Below are 18,972 nucleotides of genomic sequence, written 5' to 3'. Positions count from 1 at the left end.
GCCATGATGATTCTGGGAGTTGTAGTCCAAAAAAGAAACATTTTCTTGTTCTCCATGTCACTACTTATATTTCGTCATCTAGTCGTTTAGTCGTGTCTGACTCCTCGTGAGGAGTTGGACACAACTCCTCACTACTTATATTTAGCACTGTGGAAATAATGGGGACAGTGTTACAGTTGTATGATCTATACATATATAAGACCCTAATGAACCAGGCACTAATTTTTTAGTGAATTAATGGGGAAAGCAAGTGCCAGCTCTGCCGTTTGACAGAGTATCGTGACTGCCTCACATGAAAGATCCTGGGAAGTGTAGCAAGCCAGTGGTTGCTGGCTGCTGACCTCTGCTAGAATACCATAATTTAGTGCCGCTTACCCTGCATTGCCTAGGTCAGCTTGGTACCATCAAGTGCAGTAAAATATGCTCTCACAACAACAATGTCCTAGAGAGACTCAAGTATTCTTTTGTACAGTGGAATGTGAATGTACCATTCTGTAATTTGCATCAACCAGCAAAATTTCCAGGTTCACCCTGAGAAAAGCAGTGAATTTAAATTTTGATGTGGCTCCAACTTCTAAGCACTCTAAAGTAGTTGCGGTAACAAGAAGCTGCCAAATGGTCTGTTTCTGATTTCAAGCATGTGATGGCTGGTACTGCTTATTCACAGGTAAATAAAAACACACACATTGGTATTTATGCTGCAAGTACCAGTGAATTCTATGAGGCACAGTGGATCTTACAGAAGTTTATTCTGAAATGTTTTTTTAATTACGCCTTTCTTACAACTTTGTACTCTTCATATTCATTTACACAAAGAGGACTAGAGGTGTTAAGCATACTTGCTAAAGTCCTCATTTTATATGACTTATGCTGACCTTGACTTGACAAGACACTTTGGCAAAGAATTCTCAAGCTCTGCAAGATCTCTCACATTTAGCGAGACAAAAATCTCTCTTTTTTCCTATCAAGGTCTCTGTGATTGGCACAAAACCCTGTGCTAAACTAACATCCTTTCTCTGTGTGAAGTTCTGGGCACTTTCACACGCAGAGCTCAGAAGGATTTGGTGACTGTTCAAAATGATACAAACAAGCCATCCAGTGCTTTAAATTTTTAAAAGCCCAATGAAACAAAGCAAGGGCCATTGGCATGAAAACATTTCTTGTTCTCGTCTGTATCTCTGCAAATAAATACCTTTCTTCCATTTCCAGGAAGGAGAAGAATATCCTGATTCATTGTCCTGATGGCAAATGTTGAGAGAAGTGAGGATTTACAGAATATGCGTAAATGCTGAAGCAACAGAATGAAACCCTGACGTATCTGTAATCAGTGAAATTTTCAACAAGGTCATCAAGATTCCCCAACAAAACAGGGGAGCTATTGCACCAAAACTCTGGAGTTGAAGGAGTTAAGAGCATGTGCAGAAGAACAAGATTAAGAAGTGCAAAAGTCCAAAGGACACACAAGAAGTGCATACATATTTTTAAAAGTGTGAATTACAGAAAGCATAATTCACACTTTTTAAAAAATTCACACGGGGCTGGAAGATGCAGGAGTATCTGATAAATTCTTCCTGTTTTACTTGGCAAGTGTGGGTTATGTGTAGATATGCCCTCAGTAAATACACTCAAGAATGCACCAGAGAGGCATATTTAATGGGAAACCAGAAATCCCCGGTGCTTATTTCTTGCATGCTTCTTTATAGATTTATTTTATGCTAATTAGAAAGAGAGAAGGGGACAAATCAAAGTTCTTTGGGTGGCTTAGAGAATTAAATAATTTTGAAGAATCACATTACGGTAAAATGTAATAAAGTGTAGATTTTGGAAGACAACAGTTAAGACCAATACAGATCACCTAAAACACAGAAAAATAATAAAAAAACTACAGAGCTATGTCAATATTAAGAAGTCTGTACATATATCTCTATATATCTTGCGTGTAACTGAAAATTCATATTTTTCCTGTATTTCCTTCCACATACAAAGCCAAATTTAATTGTGCACATTTGTACAGGAGACAGACCTCTATATACAATATTATGTACACAGTTTAATTTGGCTAAGAGATGTGCTGATTTGTGTTTTTTGACTAATACTCACAGATGTCCAAAAGGACAAATCTGCACACCTCTAATTTGGCTCTGTACTGGGCAGTTTTATTATATATTGTAGTTGCTAGGTCACTGGACTAAGTTTTATATGATGATGTCTAGGAAGTTCTTGCCTAGCTTCCTGTGTGATATGCCAACTAATTTGTGACACTAGGCTCTTAGGCTAGCACACGCTGACAGGATCAAGGCAGACGAAGGAACTGTCCATTTTGGGCCCTACAAGAAATAGTACTGAAAGTAAACAGTACAGGAGCCTGAGAACGGCATCAGTTTACATTGTGAATCTCCTAACAAAAGTACCAGTAAAGCAGAAGCCTAAATCTGTGCAATTTGGAAATCAAAGCATCACCTACTTTAGTCTGTAATCCTTACTAATCACCAATATATTTTACAAACAGCTTCTGCTACTAACAAGTGTGTACTGCATGAAACTGGCTGCATTTGGACTTGACTTCACTGTGTGCATGAATGTGGGTCTGGGTGTTTTTGTTTTGTCCAAAATGAAACAAAAGTAAAGTTTTTGATTCTGTTCTGCTTTGAGTTGTATAACTGGGGAAAGAAACAGTACAGGAATTTTTGAAAAAATATACATAATAGTCTAACAGGAAATAAAACACACCTGTGAGCTAATTTAAATGCCAGCAAACAATTAAAAAAATGGGGGAAAGGATCAGAAAGTTAATTGAGTCATAATTTGCTCTTTTTCCTTATCTCTTACTGTTATTGCTATAAATAACCATTCTGGTAAATTGATTTCATAACTTGGCTGCTGTCAAGAGAACAGATTCTCATTTACAGTTATGGCTGAAAATGAGTGTCAGGCAGCATGGTTTATGTGGAACACAGTAATATAGGATGCTACCTTACTTGAGTCAGAGCATTGGTCCATCTAGCTTAGCACTGTCAACTCTGACTGGCAGCATTTTTAGGAAGCATTGTTGCTTTGCCCCATCTCATGGAGATCTCTGGTGTTCCCTACTAGTTGCCCATTTAAGTAATAGAGTGGGGTCTTGACTTGAGAACTTAATCCGTATTGGAAGGCGGTTTTCAAGTCAAAAAGTCTGTAAGTCAAGTCTCCATTGACCTACAGTGCATTGAAAACCGATTAATCCCGTAACAGGCTGTTTTTGTTCCATTTTGGTTTTTTTCTGGTCTGTAAGTCAAATCTCGGTCTGCAAGTCAAACCTAAATTTTGCGGCCAGAGAAGTCTGTAACTCAAAAAGTCTGTAAGTCAAGCCGTCTGTAAGTCAAGGGTCCACTGTAACCAAAGCCAACTATGCTTAGCTTCTAAAATCAAAATGAGTTGCTGTGTTCAAGATGGTATAACATAATGACACAAAAGAACTACTGAAAAAAAATGGAAAGAATACTCAATTTTCTACATGTGTGTGGGATTGTCTAATATATCACCACTTCTTTAGATTCATTATATATTTATTTATTAAATTTATACCCCACCCATATAGACACAAGTCTACTCTGGGCGGCTAACAATAAAAATAGAATAAAAACAGTATAATAAAATAAAGAGCAACAATAGTAATATGGTTCAGGATGGGGAAAAAAAATAAAAATAATCAAGTGATGACAGGAGGGAAAGCCTGACTTAAAGAGCCAGCTCTTAAGTAAGACTATCTCTGTTCCTTTGGACTCTGGCCCTTAAAACTCCCTAAAAATGACCATTGTATTTGCGACAGTTGGTGCAATAAGTATGGCATCATAACAAGCTTCTTCACAATATTGTTTTAGATATTTATTTCAAAAGTAAAAACATATATCAACTGGAAGCATTATCTCTGGTACTCTGCTGGTATTTTCTTCTGAAAAAAAAACATAAATACACATGTAGGAACAGCATAAATCAGTATTGGTATCATTTCAAGGTACGTAGCTGAAAAACTGATGTGGAGAAGGTCAAAGGCTTGGAGTGCACAAACTGACAATTGTAACAATCAAGAGAGTACTTTTTTAATTTTTTAGGGCAATCAAAAACTTGCACTTCCTCTGGCAACTGTCTTGAGGTCCCAGGGAGACCTGTCTTAAAACCATGGAAATAATTTCTGTTAAAAACTGACATGCGAGAAGCCAGAAGAGGGCAGAATGGAATATAAGCTAGGCACTGATGACATGATAAACTGATCTGGCATGAAATGAAACTTTCCAGTTATTCTGCTGTTTAATTACTTGGCATCATTTGGGGTCAGTAGCAGGATAACCTGACTCAAAATATGCTGAGACAGAAATCTGATACAGTGGTGCCTCGCTTAACGATTTTAATTGGTTCAAAAAAAAAAATCGCTATGTGAAAGCATCGTTAAGTGAAACACCATTTCCCATAGAGATGCATTGAAAATCGGATAATCCGTTCCGATTGGAACGGATTACCATCTTTAAGCGAAAATCCCCATAGGAAAAAAAGTTAAGCGAAACCCATTGAAATGCATTGAAGCCTATTTCAGTGTGTGTGGGGGGGAAATTCACAAAAAATTCAAAAAGACTCAGAACAAAGCCAAATTAAGTTAACGAAGGTTTTATTAGGTGCACTAATGATTCCAAGCATTTTAAACATTTTTTAAACATTTTAGAATATTTTAAAAATAGCAAAAACAGGGCTGTAAAAAAAACGTTAAGCGAAACAAGGGGACCTAAAACTGTCATCATTAAGTGAAGCATGGCCCCAAAATTGTTAAGCGAAAATCGCCCATAGGGAAAATCGTTAAGTGAAGCGCAAGATTGCTCCAAGAAAGCCATCGTTAAGTGAATTTTTCGTTGTACGAGGCACCACTGTATACTGTACAGATATGACAGCATTTGAGTGAACCAAAGATTCCTGCAGCCACAGAAAAGTTGCATAAACCCGTGTACTGGGAACTCCATTATATCTATTCAAATAACCACCCTATATAGACCAAAATTTTCTTGATGTGTTGCTGCCTGAAAGACTGCATGTAGAACATCCTACGTGCAAAGCACATACTTAGTCTTAGAGTTGCAGCTTAAGTTTTCCACCAGAAAATAAATTTACATGAATGGATCAAATATATGTGTTAAACATTGGTGATAAATAGATCTAAGATTAGTGGAAGGTGGGTGCTGCTGATGTTTGTTGTTGTTATATGCCATTAAGTCACCTCCAACTTACGGTAACCCTAAGAATGAGCAGCCTTCAAAATGTCCTGTTTTCAACAGCTGTCCTCAGCTCCTGCAAACTCAAGGCTGTGGCTTCCTTTAGGGAGTCAATCCATCTTATATTTGGTCTTCCTCTTTTCCTATTGCCTTCAATTCTTCCTAGCATTATTGTCTTTTCCAGCAACATTCCCTTCTGATGATGTGCACAAAGGAGGACAGCTTCAGCTTTGTCATTTTTGCTGACATAGTTCAGGCGTGGTTTGCTCTAGGACCAACTTGTCCATCTTTCTGGCAGTCCAGGGTATCCACAAAGCTATCCTCCAGCACTATATTTCGATTGAATCATTCCTCCCCGCCCCTCATGTCAGCTTTCTTTACTCTGCAGCTTTTAAGAATGTAGATGATCTTGGTCTTGGTATCCACTGACCCATCCTTACACTTTATCTTTTTAAATTCCTTCATTGCTGCTCTTCTGAGTTTTGGTCTACTTCTGAGTTTTTTGGTTGCATTCTCCATTTGGATTGATAATTGAGCCAAGGTATACAATAACTTTAACAATTTCAGTTTCATCAATGTCAATATTAAAGTTCTGTAGGTCTTCTGTAGTCAGGATTTTTCTCTTAACATTCTGTTGCAGTCCCAATTACTTTGGAACTTTCTTCTTTCATTTTCACTAAAAGCCATTTCAAGTTACAGTGGTGCCCCGCTAGACGATGACCTCGCAAAACAATGAATCCGCATGACAATGACTTTTTGCAATCGTTATAGCGCTTTGCAAAACTGTCTTTCCTATGGGGGATTTCCGCTGGACGATGTTTCGCTGGACGATGCTTCGCAAGACTTTTTTCGGGACCGAAGCTTCGCAAGACAGCGATTCTAACAGCTGATCGGTGCTTCACAAAATGGCTTCCCTATTGGCAATTTTCGCAAAATGACAACTGTTTTCCCCACTGGCATGCATTAAACGGATTTCAATGCATTCCAATGGGGAAACGGTTTTTCAATGGAATGGATTAACATCGTCTTGCGGGGCACCACTGTATTGCTGCTTTCTGTCAGTAATATGGTGTCATTTGCATATCCTAAGTTATTGGCATTTCTTTCACCAATTTTCTTTCCTCCATCATCTGAATCTAATCCAGTTTTCCATATGACATATTTCGAGTACAGATTGAACAGATAAGGGCATAACATGCACCCTTATCTGACTCTTTTGCCTATAGTGAACCATTCGGTCTCTCCATATTTTACAGGTAGCTTCTTGTCTAAAATAGAAGTTACGCACCATGACAACCAAGTACTGAAGCACACCCATATCTTTAAAAAGCTTGAAAATATCTAGAGGCTGTGGTTTATTTCCAACCTTACAATATGCCACCTGCAGGTGAACAACCCCCACCCCCCCAATAACCATACCATGGACAGCTAGGATAAGAAAGTACAAGACAGATTTCCATGACACAATTAAGGTATCTGTTGCAAACAATTACTCTTTGGCTGACTCACGCTTTTAAAACAGACTCACTGGGGGGTGCAGGGCAGCATTTGAAAGGGTCTCCTGTTTCCTTGTACACAAGTACCTCTTGACAATGGAAGAAGCCCTGTCTTTAAGCACCTGTAAACTGACACTGCCCATTACAAATTTGTTCTCCCTTGTCTCGACCCCATTACCAGCCCTAACTACAGTAGAGCCATTGAGTCGATTGCTGAATAGTTAACCCAACACTAATTTAAATCTTGCAGGCTCAATAAATCTACTGTAATCTGGACTAGCAGTTGAATTTAGCTCCCTCTTTCTGAGCTCGTCCTATCTTTAAGCACAGAATCTTTGTCTAAAATATTTTTCCTCCTTTGGATTCTTCTTCTTCTTCTCTTTCCTTTAAGAGACCGAAACACAAAAGCATGAGAGAGGGTGACCCACTGGACAAAAGAGCCTTTGAGTTCCAATGAAAAGTAGACTTGGAGAAGGGTGGAAAGAATCCAAGTGGCCCTATTATTTCCACTTGCGCTAATTAGACATTTTTCTGTCAGCTATTGAGCACCGCTGAGAGGCCAAACTCACTGAATTCATTTCTAAAGTGTTTACAGAAGTTTGCATCTGTTTGCGTCTCTTCAGGAGGAAAATAAGCACTTCAATAGCATTGTGAAAAATCTAAAGCAAGTATCCTATTCTGGAGGGCTGGGCAGCTGCATAATTTAACTCTGCTCAATGCCAAAACCTCTTGTGTCCTTCGTCAAAATGGAACGGATGCAAACGGGAGAAAAGTCAAGATAAGTGGAGAAAATCAGCTACATTTTCCTCCCTGTAATGTAAGAGAAGGTGGCATGTTGTGTCACGCAGCCAATGAATTTGGGGTAGTGTCGGTTGCTGAAACTTAAATGTCTGCTTTTCTACTTGCCCTGCCCTGACAGTACACGGAGAAATAATGTTCCACTCTTATCTTGACTGCCAAGTCATGCCAACCCTTCAGCCCACAAAAATACTGCCAAATAGAGTTCAGAAACTCCTTTCATTCACAACATCAAACAAAAATAAAGTAAATGATTCAAAGGTGATTCAAGGGTGGTTTCATATATACAGACTGGCTGAAGCAGATGATATATCTCCCTCTTTTATTATACACACACACACAAATGGATTGATAATGTTTCAGAGATTATGCTAGTTGGAGGATTCTGGAACTGCCATCAAGAGAGAGAAAAAGAAAAAAAGTAATCAAAAAGAAAAGGGGGAAAAACAAACAAAAAAGGCAACTGTGAAAGCTGTGGTTTTTGTAATATGATAGAATTATCATTGCCCAAAGGCTGAGACATTGATCTCTTTTCTCCTATAACAATCTCTGATCAGCTAATTTTGCTGTAAAACCCATTGAGGCATGAGTCAGTGTGGTAGAGTTGGGTAGAGTGTAAGGCTAGGATTCATCAGACCTAGGCCTCAAATTTCTGTTTGGCCATAGAAATTCACTGAGAGGTGCCAATGGTAAACTATTCCTTATAAGGTAAAAGTTTTGTTGTAACACCTTAAGCATCACTTTCCTTGCATGGGAAATTAGAGCAACGGTCCGATACCTACTGCACTCCTTGACATCTCTCTTTTTTTGGAGACTGGAATATACAGTATATTGAATGTTTCCAGTCTGTAGTCCATTGCTTTGTTTTTCATATTTGTCGGCATATTCTTGTTAGGATGTTGATAAATTCCATCTCTGTGGCTTGAAATAGTTTTATTGTTTTACCATCTATCCCTGATTATTTATTATTTCCTAATGCTTTCAGAGCAGCTTTCACTTCACGTTCTAAAATTACAGGTTCGTCATCATAGGATTCCTCTTCAAAGAGGGCAGCCATCCCTTTATCTCTTCTGTTTAGGTCTTAATATACTGTTTCCACATTCTCTTTATTTGATATTGGTCAGATAGTGTGTTTCCCTGTTGGTCTTTGAGCAATTCTAATGTAGGTTCAAATTTCCTTTTCATCTAGGTTTTTCTTTTCTTTTTACTATAAGAATTGTCTTTTTGCTTTTTTCCCTAATAATATCTCTGGTTTCAATTCCCAGCTCTTCTGATCCATGGCCAATTGAGTTTGGTAATGCAAATCTATTCCTTATGTGGTATTTAAACTCATCAAAAAAGTTGTTTACATTATATTTTGGCACTATGATTCTTTAACATTCTTTTGGATATTAACAGTTCATGATCAGCAACACAATCTGCTCACAGTCATATTTTGGCAGAGAGAATACAGCTTCTCCATATCCTGGTTCCAATTACATAGTCAATTTGATTTCTATATTGACCATCTGGTGACCACATGTAAAGCTGCCTGTTTGGTTGTCTGAAGCATATATTTGCAATAAAGAAATTGTTGGCTTTGCTGAACTCAAACCAGTCATTCTCCTGCTTCATTTCTGTGCCTTAGGTCAAATTTTCAACAAATTTGGTTCTGCTTTATTCCCTACTTTTGTGTTCCACTCACCTATGATTATAAGCATGTCTTGTTTTGGTGTGTGATCAATTTCCTCTTGGATGCTTGCCCAAAAGCTTTCAATTTCTTCAGCACCGATAGTTGGCACACAGACTTGAATGATGGTTTTCACTTACTGTACATTTTAGTGCATCCACACCAGTTCATCACTGAATCTCATTATTCACTTGCCAATTTCTACTTTGGGGTGAACGGTGGGAGTCCATATCTGATCTTGCCTACCTCCACTTTTTTCACAGTCCCATGTACGTATTCCCAAAGGTTTATCTCCTTCTTTTACACCTACCATAAAAGGCTTTTTACACCTTTTCTACATTCTACATAAAACCTGGTATGTATAGATGTGCACAGCTGGAATCTGCAGCTCGTTAGCACAATTTAAAATGAAGTAATCCAAGACTTGAGACCTGGAGCAAGATTAGAGGGGGCAAAGTAGGATATGGAGCACCAAACCAACCCGAATGGCAGGAAAAGAAATGAAGAAAAGGTCTGGACACACAGTTGAAGGCTTTCTCTAGCCATGTCTAAGCAGATAAAGACATGCATATTTTGCCTGCAAATCTGTTTCTAGAGTGGCAAGTGTGTATGTGTAATTGAGTTTCGAGGCACAAAAGAAACTTCATGGCTGGAAAGCAGAGTCAGGTGGAAATGAAATTAGATTTGTGCCAAATTTCTATGCACCAATTATAGGGGGTAGGGGTGAAGAGCGGCAGGGTGGAAATGCAAAACAGCCTTTCATGAATGGTTGCTGTTCAAAAGCCCAAAGTGGATGGGTGTGCTGTTTTCATGGTTTCTTGCATTAGTGATCTAGCTCCTCCCAGCATTACACCTTCACCTTTGGGTCTCTGGGTTGGATTCACTGCTAGGATACCTTGTTTTTGGTGGCAACAGCAGCTGGTCCCAGGAAGGGAGAAAGCACTCTTTGACCGGAACCATCTGGCAAGAGTGTTTGTTACCACATGTACAAATGTAAAATGCCTTGTGCAGTTTGAATTCAGCAAATGAGGAAGAGGATAGAAACAAAAGATGGTAGAGGAATGTTCAGTGAGGAAGAACTAATGTTATCAGTAACTCAGCCTACAGGTCTTTTTGTTGGTTGATTTGCTTGGTTGCTTTCAAAGATTGGAAATCCAACTCAGGAAACTGGCCTCTCCAGCTTTTCCAGAATACTCTATTTTAAAATGAACATATAGGTATTTAGCATATGAAACATAAGATGACCATTAGAGATGGGCACAAACCACCAGTTTGATGATTCATGCCAGTTTGTTTTTTTAGCTAAACAAGTGTTCAGTGCTTCCCAGCCCTGCCTCCTCCAGCAGGCACCCACACAGAGGCAGTGTCCTCAGCTTCCCTGCCCTGCCTCCTCTGGGCGTGGCCTCTGAGTGGGTGCCTGCCAGAGGAGGTGGGGTTGGGAAATGCCCAATGCCTATTTGGCTGGAAAACAAGCTGTTACAAATCACCAAACTGGCGGTTCGTGCCCATCTCTAATGGCCTTATGTTTGCAATTGTGGATAAGTCACTAAACAGGAATTGAGAGAAGAATGGAAAACAAGCAATCACACCTTGGACATACTGAGTGGACTTAACTGACCAGATAGGCGCGATATAAATAAAATAAATAATAATAATAATTTGTTGACGTCTAGCAGTAGGTAGAGCAGCAAGTAAATAAGTAGAGTAGCTGTGAACTCATGGAGGAGCTGACTCACCAAATCACCACTGATTTAATTCCCTACTCTTGTTGTGACATCAAAGCAACAGGATTTTGGCCACAATACGTGTCTAATCCTAGGTACAGTAATAAGGATCACTGCCCTTACCATATTTGTAGAGTAAGCCAACATTTTAAAATAATATTTATACTTTTGTAAAGTTCTTGCAATGATGAGTACATTTTAGGCTTACTTTTCCTCCAGAAAAATCAGAGCAACACATGGTTCTCTCCACATATTTACATTTATATCCCACCTTTTCCCCAGTCAACTTATGGCAGAATACATAGCTCCCCTCCCTTCTTTCTTCCCAACAGCCTTGTGAAGTACTTAGTCTGAGGAAAAATAAGTAAGTCACCTGTTGGATTTCATGGCTCAGTAAAGATTTGGGCTGGGATCGTCCAACTATCAGTCCAACGCTTTTAACTACCCTGTCTTATATAGGTTCTATTATGTGAGGCAGATAAGACTGAGAAAATAAATGACTGACTACCAAAATTATTGGGCTGAGTAAGAATTCCCCAAGGTGGACTCTCAAGCCATTTACATCTCACTGACCCCATGGCATCTTCCTTCCAAGGAACAGGTGTGAAATTCTTGTTCTGTTCTGCCTAACATGAGAAAACCTCTGAGCCAGAATATGGCCTTCATGAACAGTTAAGAATACAGAGCCAGGAATGGGGGCATTAGCTGCACAACAGATCCTTCTCTTTGCAGCCAGGAAAAACGAAATAGTACAGCTTGGGCTCTCAAGTAATTCTTCACTTAGTTGGGGATTTGGGTGGTCCTAGTAGAAAATATAACATTTCTAAGCTCTGGTTTAAACATATGCAATGGCTATTGCTGTTTTCTTAGTGCTAGATGAGGAACGCATTAAATAAAGACCCACTGGATAATGACTGAAATCCTGTTGCTCAGCACAAGAAAGTTCACAACATTCAGTCCATTACTATCTGGCAAATAAAAAGCAAATGAAGACCTTTCTCTTCAGGCAGGTTTTACCTTAGTGACTTGTAGTCTGGGAAGGTTTTTCAAAATCGTTTGTTGTGCCTTGCTTCTTTTAAATGTGTTTTTAGTATTTATTTTATTTATCATTTTAATATATTTGTTTAATTCTTTTTAAATGTTTGTATACTTACTGTTTTTAGTTTTTAAATATTGCCTTTTTAATGACGTAAGTACCTTGGGTCATTTTTAAGGAGAAAGGTGGGGTAAAATATTACTTGAAAATCAATCAATAAATCAGTCAGTTCATCCATCCCCTTCGTAATTCTTAGGGGCATGTGAGCAAAGGAAGGCAAACCACCTTTCCTGACCAGATAGGAACAGACTGAAAATTATGATTTTTCTTCCATTCAAGATTTCAACCAGTAAAACAGCAAAAGTAAATGGACAAATTTCAACTGTACAGATGTAAGTAAATGAGGAGGTCTGAAAAAGTGTCTTTGATTTTATATTATTTTAATAAGAAGATTGTTTCCTAGGGCTTCACAGATAGATCTCTGTTAGTAGGATGCAACTGTACATGCAAAAGAGTGGTCCCTGCAGTAAAATAAAGCAAACAAATAAAAAAAGCCAGACCAAAAACTTAGGACATGCACTTTCCCCTTCTGGATTGTGACCCACCCCTGGCTAAGCAGATGGCCAGCACTGAGACTGTAAACAGCAGCAGTTCCCCACAGGAGAGTACAAGGAGCGGGGTTATGACCACTGACAAAGCTGAGAGTGTCCACCATCTGCTCAGAAGCAAGATGGACTGTTTTTTTTTCCCTTTTCTTTTACAGTTTGCAGATGTGGGAGAAACTTGAGCATCTGGAGGAAGAAGCACAATATACAAAGTGGCAATGCATGGAAAAGAGCAGTGATTATTATAATCATGACATTTTAAAAAACTGCAACTCTGGCCGGACTGGGCATGAGATTCTGAGAGCTGAAGTTCCAAAACTAACTTTTCCAAACGGTTCCAAGATGACAGTCTCACCTGCTCACTCAAAGCAAATGAAAGAAATAAACCAATGCATCTATTGATTTGTCTGGCTATTTCAAATCAGCCTGTCATTATTCCTCACACTCAACTTCTGGACGCCTTGCTCACTCTGACTCCATTTTCATTTCCCCGTCCCCATCTGCAGGACTAGCCTAAGACAGCTTGCTCTCTGAGGAAGAGCAGCAGATAGTGCAAACATGCACACATAAGAGATTCACAGCCATCAAAGTTATTTTGGCATCAAGGTCCCTAAATATCTCACAAAACTCTACCTTCCCTGCTCTGAGCTTGGTGATACACCACATGGCTTATATGAAAGATGATTAGATACTTTCTGTTCAGAATCCTGAAATCCCTTCTTTCCACAGTGTTCTACACCTAGAAAAGGGGGAGTGGCTTAGTCCTTGTCCTTTTAGGAAGGAGAGAAATCTGTGTTTTTTTTTTCTTTCTTAATCTTCTAGAGTTTACAGGAAAGGCAGAGCAGATTTGCAGTTTGGGAGATAGGTACCCATTTCCCGGTCAGGCCAGGGACGAGAGGATGGTCATAACCACTCTGATGGCAACAAATAGAAGACCACCCACAGGGCTTGCCTGAGCCCCGTTTCCATCTACTGGAAGGATTAGAAAAAGCGATAGCAGGTTAACCCGTCCAGCCACTTCAGTCTTCCTTATCCTGAGCTCTAGACTCCTCCCTGCAGCTGTGTTATCACCTCCTCCTTTCTGTGCACCACACACTCCCCTATATTGGGAAATGGTGTTGGAAAAATTCTAGTTTTGGACTACAACTCCCAGACAAATCTGCAATCTAGAAAGTAACTTCTCCAAGTTTTGGCCCCAAATAGAAAACTTCCTTTTTACCCGAATAACTTTTGACAGCTCCAAGAAATGGAAGAGAACTTTCTCGAGTATTGGGCGTCCAGCCACCGTAGGCACTGTCTGTAAAATTGATATTGCCACTCATTAGCGCAGGGCTGGCTCTACTGCAAGGCAGAATGTTCCCAAGTGCATAGATCCTGCCTTCTGAAATCCATGGTTCTTCAAGTCCCACTGGTTACCTAGGTCATTCTTTCTTTCCCATCTTTTTCTAGGATCTGAACAGCTCAGCCAATGGCAACCAAAATCTGTTCTGCTTCCCAGTGGCATCACAGCAGTTCAGTCATTCAGTACCAAAAATTTCAGCCCCAGCATCTAAACTCTTAGACATCTGTATTAATGTTCCACATTGTTCTGTCTCCTCAACCTGAAGATACAATTGCACAAATAATTTCTTTAAATGCATCTGAGGAATCTCTGTTTCAAGAGGATGAGGATGTGGCCATAGTCACATGTATGATAGTCACCTCAAGACTGGATTACACTCTGTTGGGCTGCCTTGAGGAGAATGTTCAGCAGTACAAAATGCAACTTCAAGATGCCTGAGATAGAACCCAAAGTCAGTTTCAGTACCTTCATTCTTCATGTCAGGGCCCTTATGCCCATCATGGTCTACCACTGATCCCTGCTACGGGCCATCTTTTTAAATATCCTCTCCTCCACCCTCACCAGTCATTGCTACGGAGCTTGATCTAGCCTGCATTTCAGATCCCTGCAACACCCCAACTTAAGGTGGAAGGAAAAGAGGAAAACCAAGTATGAGATGGATTGGCTCAATAAAAGAAGCCACAGGATCAGGTTTGCAAAAGCTAAGTAAGGCTATTAACAACAGGACATATTTGGAGGTCACTCGTTGACAAGGAGGCACCTAGATGGCACAGAGCAACAATTCCTCAAGGAAGTATCCATCTGGGACATAGCAGGATGACCCATATGGTCAGTGCTGCTTTGCCTTGCCATTTATATCTTTCCAGAAACAACACCAAAGAAGATACCAATCTGCATAAACCATGCATATGCTAATCTATATATGTATGTACAGTATAGAAATTTTTAAAAAGCAATTGTTAGACAGCAAAAAAGAGAGAGAGTATATTTTACTATTTGGAGAAGACTGAAGCCAGTTTGCCTATGCATCTGCTCAATTTGCTGCTCAAATGCTAGTCACCCACTGACAGTTCATGTGCCCTTGCTTAGGGCTCTTGATCTTTAATCCGTCTTGTACTGGAACTGCTTTTTTGACCAAGTATGTCTTCAGGCAGAGGAATAACTTTTGACAGCCTAAAGAAATGAAGGACTGTTCTCTGTAATGTTGGGCAACCAGCCACTCTAGTACTGCTTGTCAAATTGATACTGCCACCCACTAGGGAAGGGCTGGCTCTACCATTAGGCAGAATGAGGCAGCCACTTGAGAAAATAGATGCTGCAGGGCCGGAGTACTATGGTGTTGGAGAGCAGAGTAACAATGTATCTTGCGGCTTGTCCTGCACCCCCTGAGATAGTCTGGTGCCCTCTGCTGCAGTAAAGGATGCTGCCCTATCATCAGCGCTGAAGGAAGACGCTACTGTTAATGAAGTTGGGTTCTGTATAAGATGGAAGATCCCACCATGTTGTCCTTTGTCCCAGGCACCATTAAGTCTTCCAGGGTCCATGGAGAAAGGAAGGGGTCCAACAATGATGATTTTGTCAGAATAAACTCAATCCTGAAGCTCGCTCTGCTGGAGTCAGAATTCTGCAAAGCCCTTTTTGGAAGGACTGCACTGGCCAGCGATATCTTTTGAAGTACAATTAGAACTGCTGGTTGCTACCATTTAGACTCTGAGGAGTTTGGGATTAAATACATTCAGTCTTATGTTCTCTTGTATCATCCTGCCAGTACAATCAGAACAGTGGGAGATGCTCTTTGGCATGTCTTACTGCTCTCTGAAGTACAGGGTATAGGAGGAGTGGAGAAAGGGCCTTCTACGGGTCAGCACCCAGTCTGTGGAACCACCTGCCTCATTTTATTATCCTGTTCCTTAAATGTTTCTCACCATACAGCTCAACATTAGGCTACAGAGCATATATCTTTCAGACTCTATGTGTGATTTCTTCCACCCCCACCCCCAGAATGTCAAGGTTTTTTTTTAAAAGAAATCTGTGGGTACATTTTTGTGTAATGGTGTTCAGTTTTAAATTGCTACATTGCTTGCACTGTTTCTAATTTCAGTGGTATTAGTCTGATGTAGAAAATTAGGTTGAAAAAAAGTAAAATGGACAAAGAAACAAAAACAAACAAGCAAACAAACAGTTAATGAATAGCACTTCAAAGAATCTAAGAGAGCTGCACTTAATATATAGGCGACGATCAGAATTTCACTCCAAAATAGTCAAAGGAATAATTTATGAAGATTAGGACTAGACGTTTATAAATCTCATTTTCTTTTTCAAATTCCTTTCAGGTTTTCAACAACAAATATCACAGTTATTATAAAATGTGTTACAAGTACCACACATTGCCCTGATAATATCATTACTGAGTTTCTCATCCCATTTAGTAGATATGAGATTTCCCCACTCTCCCCCCCCATCACTGCCAACATGTCTTTTATGAGCTTTCCTCTATTCAGGTTGTTTTGCACAATAGGATTCTGCAGCCAGTGCCTGAGCTGAACTGTTTAAAAGAATGATGTAAGCACCCAGTTGTTCTGCAGACTCGACAGAGCAACGGGCTGCAGACAAAGCCTTGCCCGGTAACAATGCAAGGCTAAGTCAAAACTTTCAGACTGAAGGCCCAAGTGCTCTCATAGAGACACTCTGAGATCAGTGAAGCTACTCGAGAAGTAAGATGCTGCCCACTGTGAATAAGGACCACAAAATCTGACCTTCCTGAATAATAAAAACACTTCATTCAAGGATCCCAAAGCACTTTACAAACACTGGTTCATTGCGGCTGGAGAGCTTATTCTAAACTTGCCACTTTAGAATAAACTGAGATGAAACAATGTTAAAGGTTCCCCCAGACAATATCAACAAAGGCGGGTTTCTCTTTCAGAGGGAATTAAAATAGTTCCCTGCTTCCAGATCATAGGAAAAGAGAAAATTCAGAATGTCATTCTTATGTCAATTTTTATTTTTCTCTGAAGTTAATTCCCCACACCTCCAGTATCTTAATCAAAGGTATAAAGAAACTCCTCTTATGCCCTGCAAAATTTATTTTTATGGTTTTTCAAGTGAGGGAAAAACATTGGATGAAAGAGAGCAAAGGAGGGCAAACCACCTTTCCTGACCAATACTAGTACTATGGGTCAGAATGTCAGTCATTCTACAATTAAATGAGAAACAATGAAAAAGGTACCACTTTTCTCTCATAGTACAATAGAGTTGGGATATAAATTACCAATGAAAATGAAATAATGCTTAAGAGCCAACAGAGAAAGGAGAACAGTATTTAGAAACAATATTTTATGGAACGAGGAAACATGGGAGATGATGGTAACCCTCTCTGGCGAACAGCCTCAAAGCTAACATGAGTCGCAACTGTATTCATTGAGTACTATAGCCTGTGACCCTGTGGTATGTTTTGTTTTGCTTGGGCAGCTGCGGTTATCAACAGATGTTTCAGTAATAAACAATTGTTATCATCTCCGAAACAGCCCATCTACCTGGGGTGAGGGTATAATGACTGCAACCCCTGCTCTGCTATTACAGCCACATTAATCTCCCATCCATCCAGGTTTCTTGGGGAGCCTAATGCAGGTGTTTACCCTGGGAGGGAGCAGACAAATGCCCTCAACTCTGAGAGCTTTGTGGGCCTTGTCAAAGAGGTCAGCCCTCTGCTGTAAATTTCTGTCTGAGGCCACACACCAAAAAAGGAGGAGGAAAGGGAAAGGGGGGGAAGGGAGAACAGGCACTACAAATGGAGAATCAGCATAAAATTCCACTTAGCACCAGGGATTTGTAGAATAGCAACAAAACCTTCCCACGATGCCAAGGCATGGCTCAACATGCATGTTGAAGCGTTCGCATCTGGAAATGGGCGAGAAAGAACAGCCTGCTTAATACAGTATTCTTGTGGCTGCTTGCATCTTGAGTGAAACTATGGTTCTTGGCGGTAACCACCACCTCCCTTTTTACATGCTGTACTTCCACACGTTTCCACACGGATGATCCAGCAAGAAGAGAGCAAGAATCTAGCTATTTAAATCATGGACATGAACCCTTATTGATTGATTGATTGATTGATTGATTGATTGATTGATTGATTGATTGATTGATTGATTGATTGATCGATCGATCGATCGATCGATCGATCGATCCCCTGGATTTTTCCCTCCTGGGTTTCCCACAAAAATGTGATTTAAAAAACTGCTATTTTAAATCCTACAAATGTTCAGGATTGATACATTTGCTTAAATAAACAAATAAAGGCACCACCCTCTCTGATGCCCTGTTTTGTCTTGCTCTCTCAAGTGTTTTAATCAAAAGCATTAAACTGAATCAAGACGGTAACTGTCATCTGGTGGAAACAACAGTGAAGAATGGGAGTTACCTGCGTGACACAGAAGCTACAGTTTCTTAGATCACAGTACACTCAAGTGCAAAGTGAATAGAATGCAGGTTATTTTATGCTTCATACCAGTAAGTCACAGAGCTTTGCACTGATCATATCCTGCAGGTTTGTTTTGTCTTCAAGATGCACGGCTTCTTTGTACTGCCACCTTTCCGGCACAAAGGGCCACTTCATTTCCTTTGCTTCTTCGATAAGGGTCCTCAAATCATCAGGGAGCAAAGCTGGAAAGGTCAAAGGACAGGTAAGCAATTCAGCTACCAAGGTAAGAGGGTGGCACCTAACTTGCCGAAAGCATTCCCCTTGCTTTTGTTTCTCAGCAACTACAAGCTGTCACTTCTTCCAGCACCAGTAATGAGAGGGGGGGGTCTGTCATCAGGTGACCTCAGGTGCTCTGCCCTGCAGGTAAACTGGAGCTGTCTGGAATTAAGGGAGGAATGTAATAGGAAGCCAAGGACTGGGAAAGGAGACAGAAAATATCAGAAGGATTCCCCAGAGTGTAACCAGGAGAGTGGCTTGCAGGTTGATGTAACAACTTGATTGCTGGATAGTAGGTTTGATTTTTTTACTATATTATTGGTATGAAATCCAGGTTAAAGATTTTTATTCTTTACCTTTGTATCA

General features: G+C 40.0%; 1 protein-coding gene across 2 annotated transcripts in view; it reads right to left on the bottom strand.

Moving 5' to 3' along the window:
• Positions 1-18,972, bottom strand: part of ALPK1 (alpha kinase 1) — an 85,960-nt gene that overhangs the window by 17,346 nt on the left and 49,642 nt on the right. For both annotated transcript variants that reach the window (XM_020802147.3, XM_073001798.2), the window contains exon 3: positions 18,418-18,572. In XM_020802147.3, coding sequence (XP_020657806.3) covers positions 18,418-18,572 — 155 coding nt within the window. The remainder of the gene's footprint in view (positions 1-18,417; positions 18,573-18,972) is intronic.

This window comes from Pogona vitticeps, chromosome 5 (genome assembly GCF_051106095.1).
Source record: "Pogona vitticeps strain Pit_001003342236 chromosome 5, PviZW2.1, whole genome shotgun sequence".
NCBI classification, from domain to species: Eukaryota; Metazoa; Chordata; class Lepidosauria; order Squamata; family Agamidae; genus Pogona; species Pogona vitticeps.
This window is presented reverse-complemented; position numbering and strand designations above follow the sequence as displayed.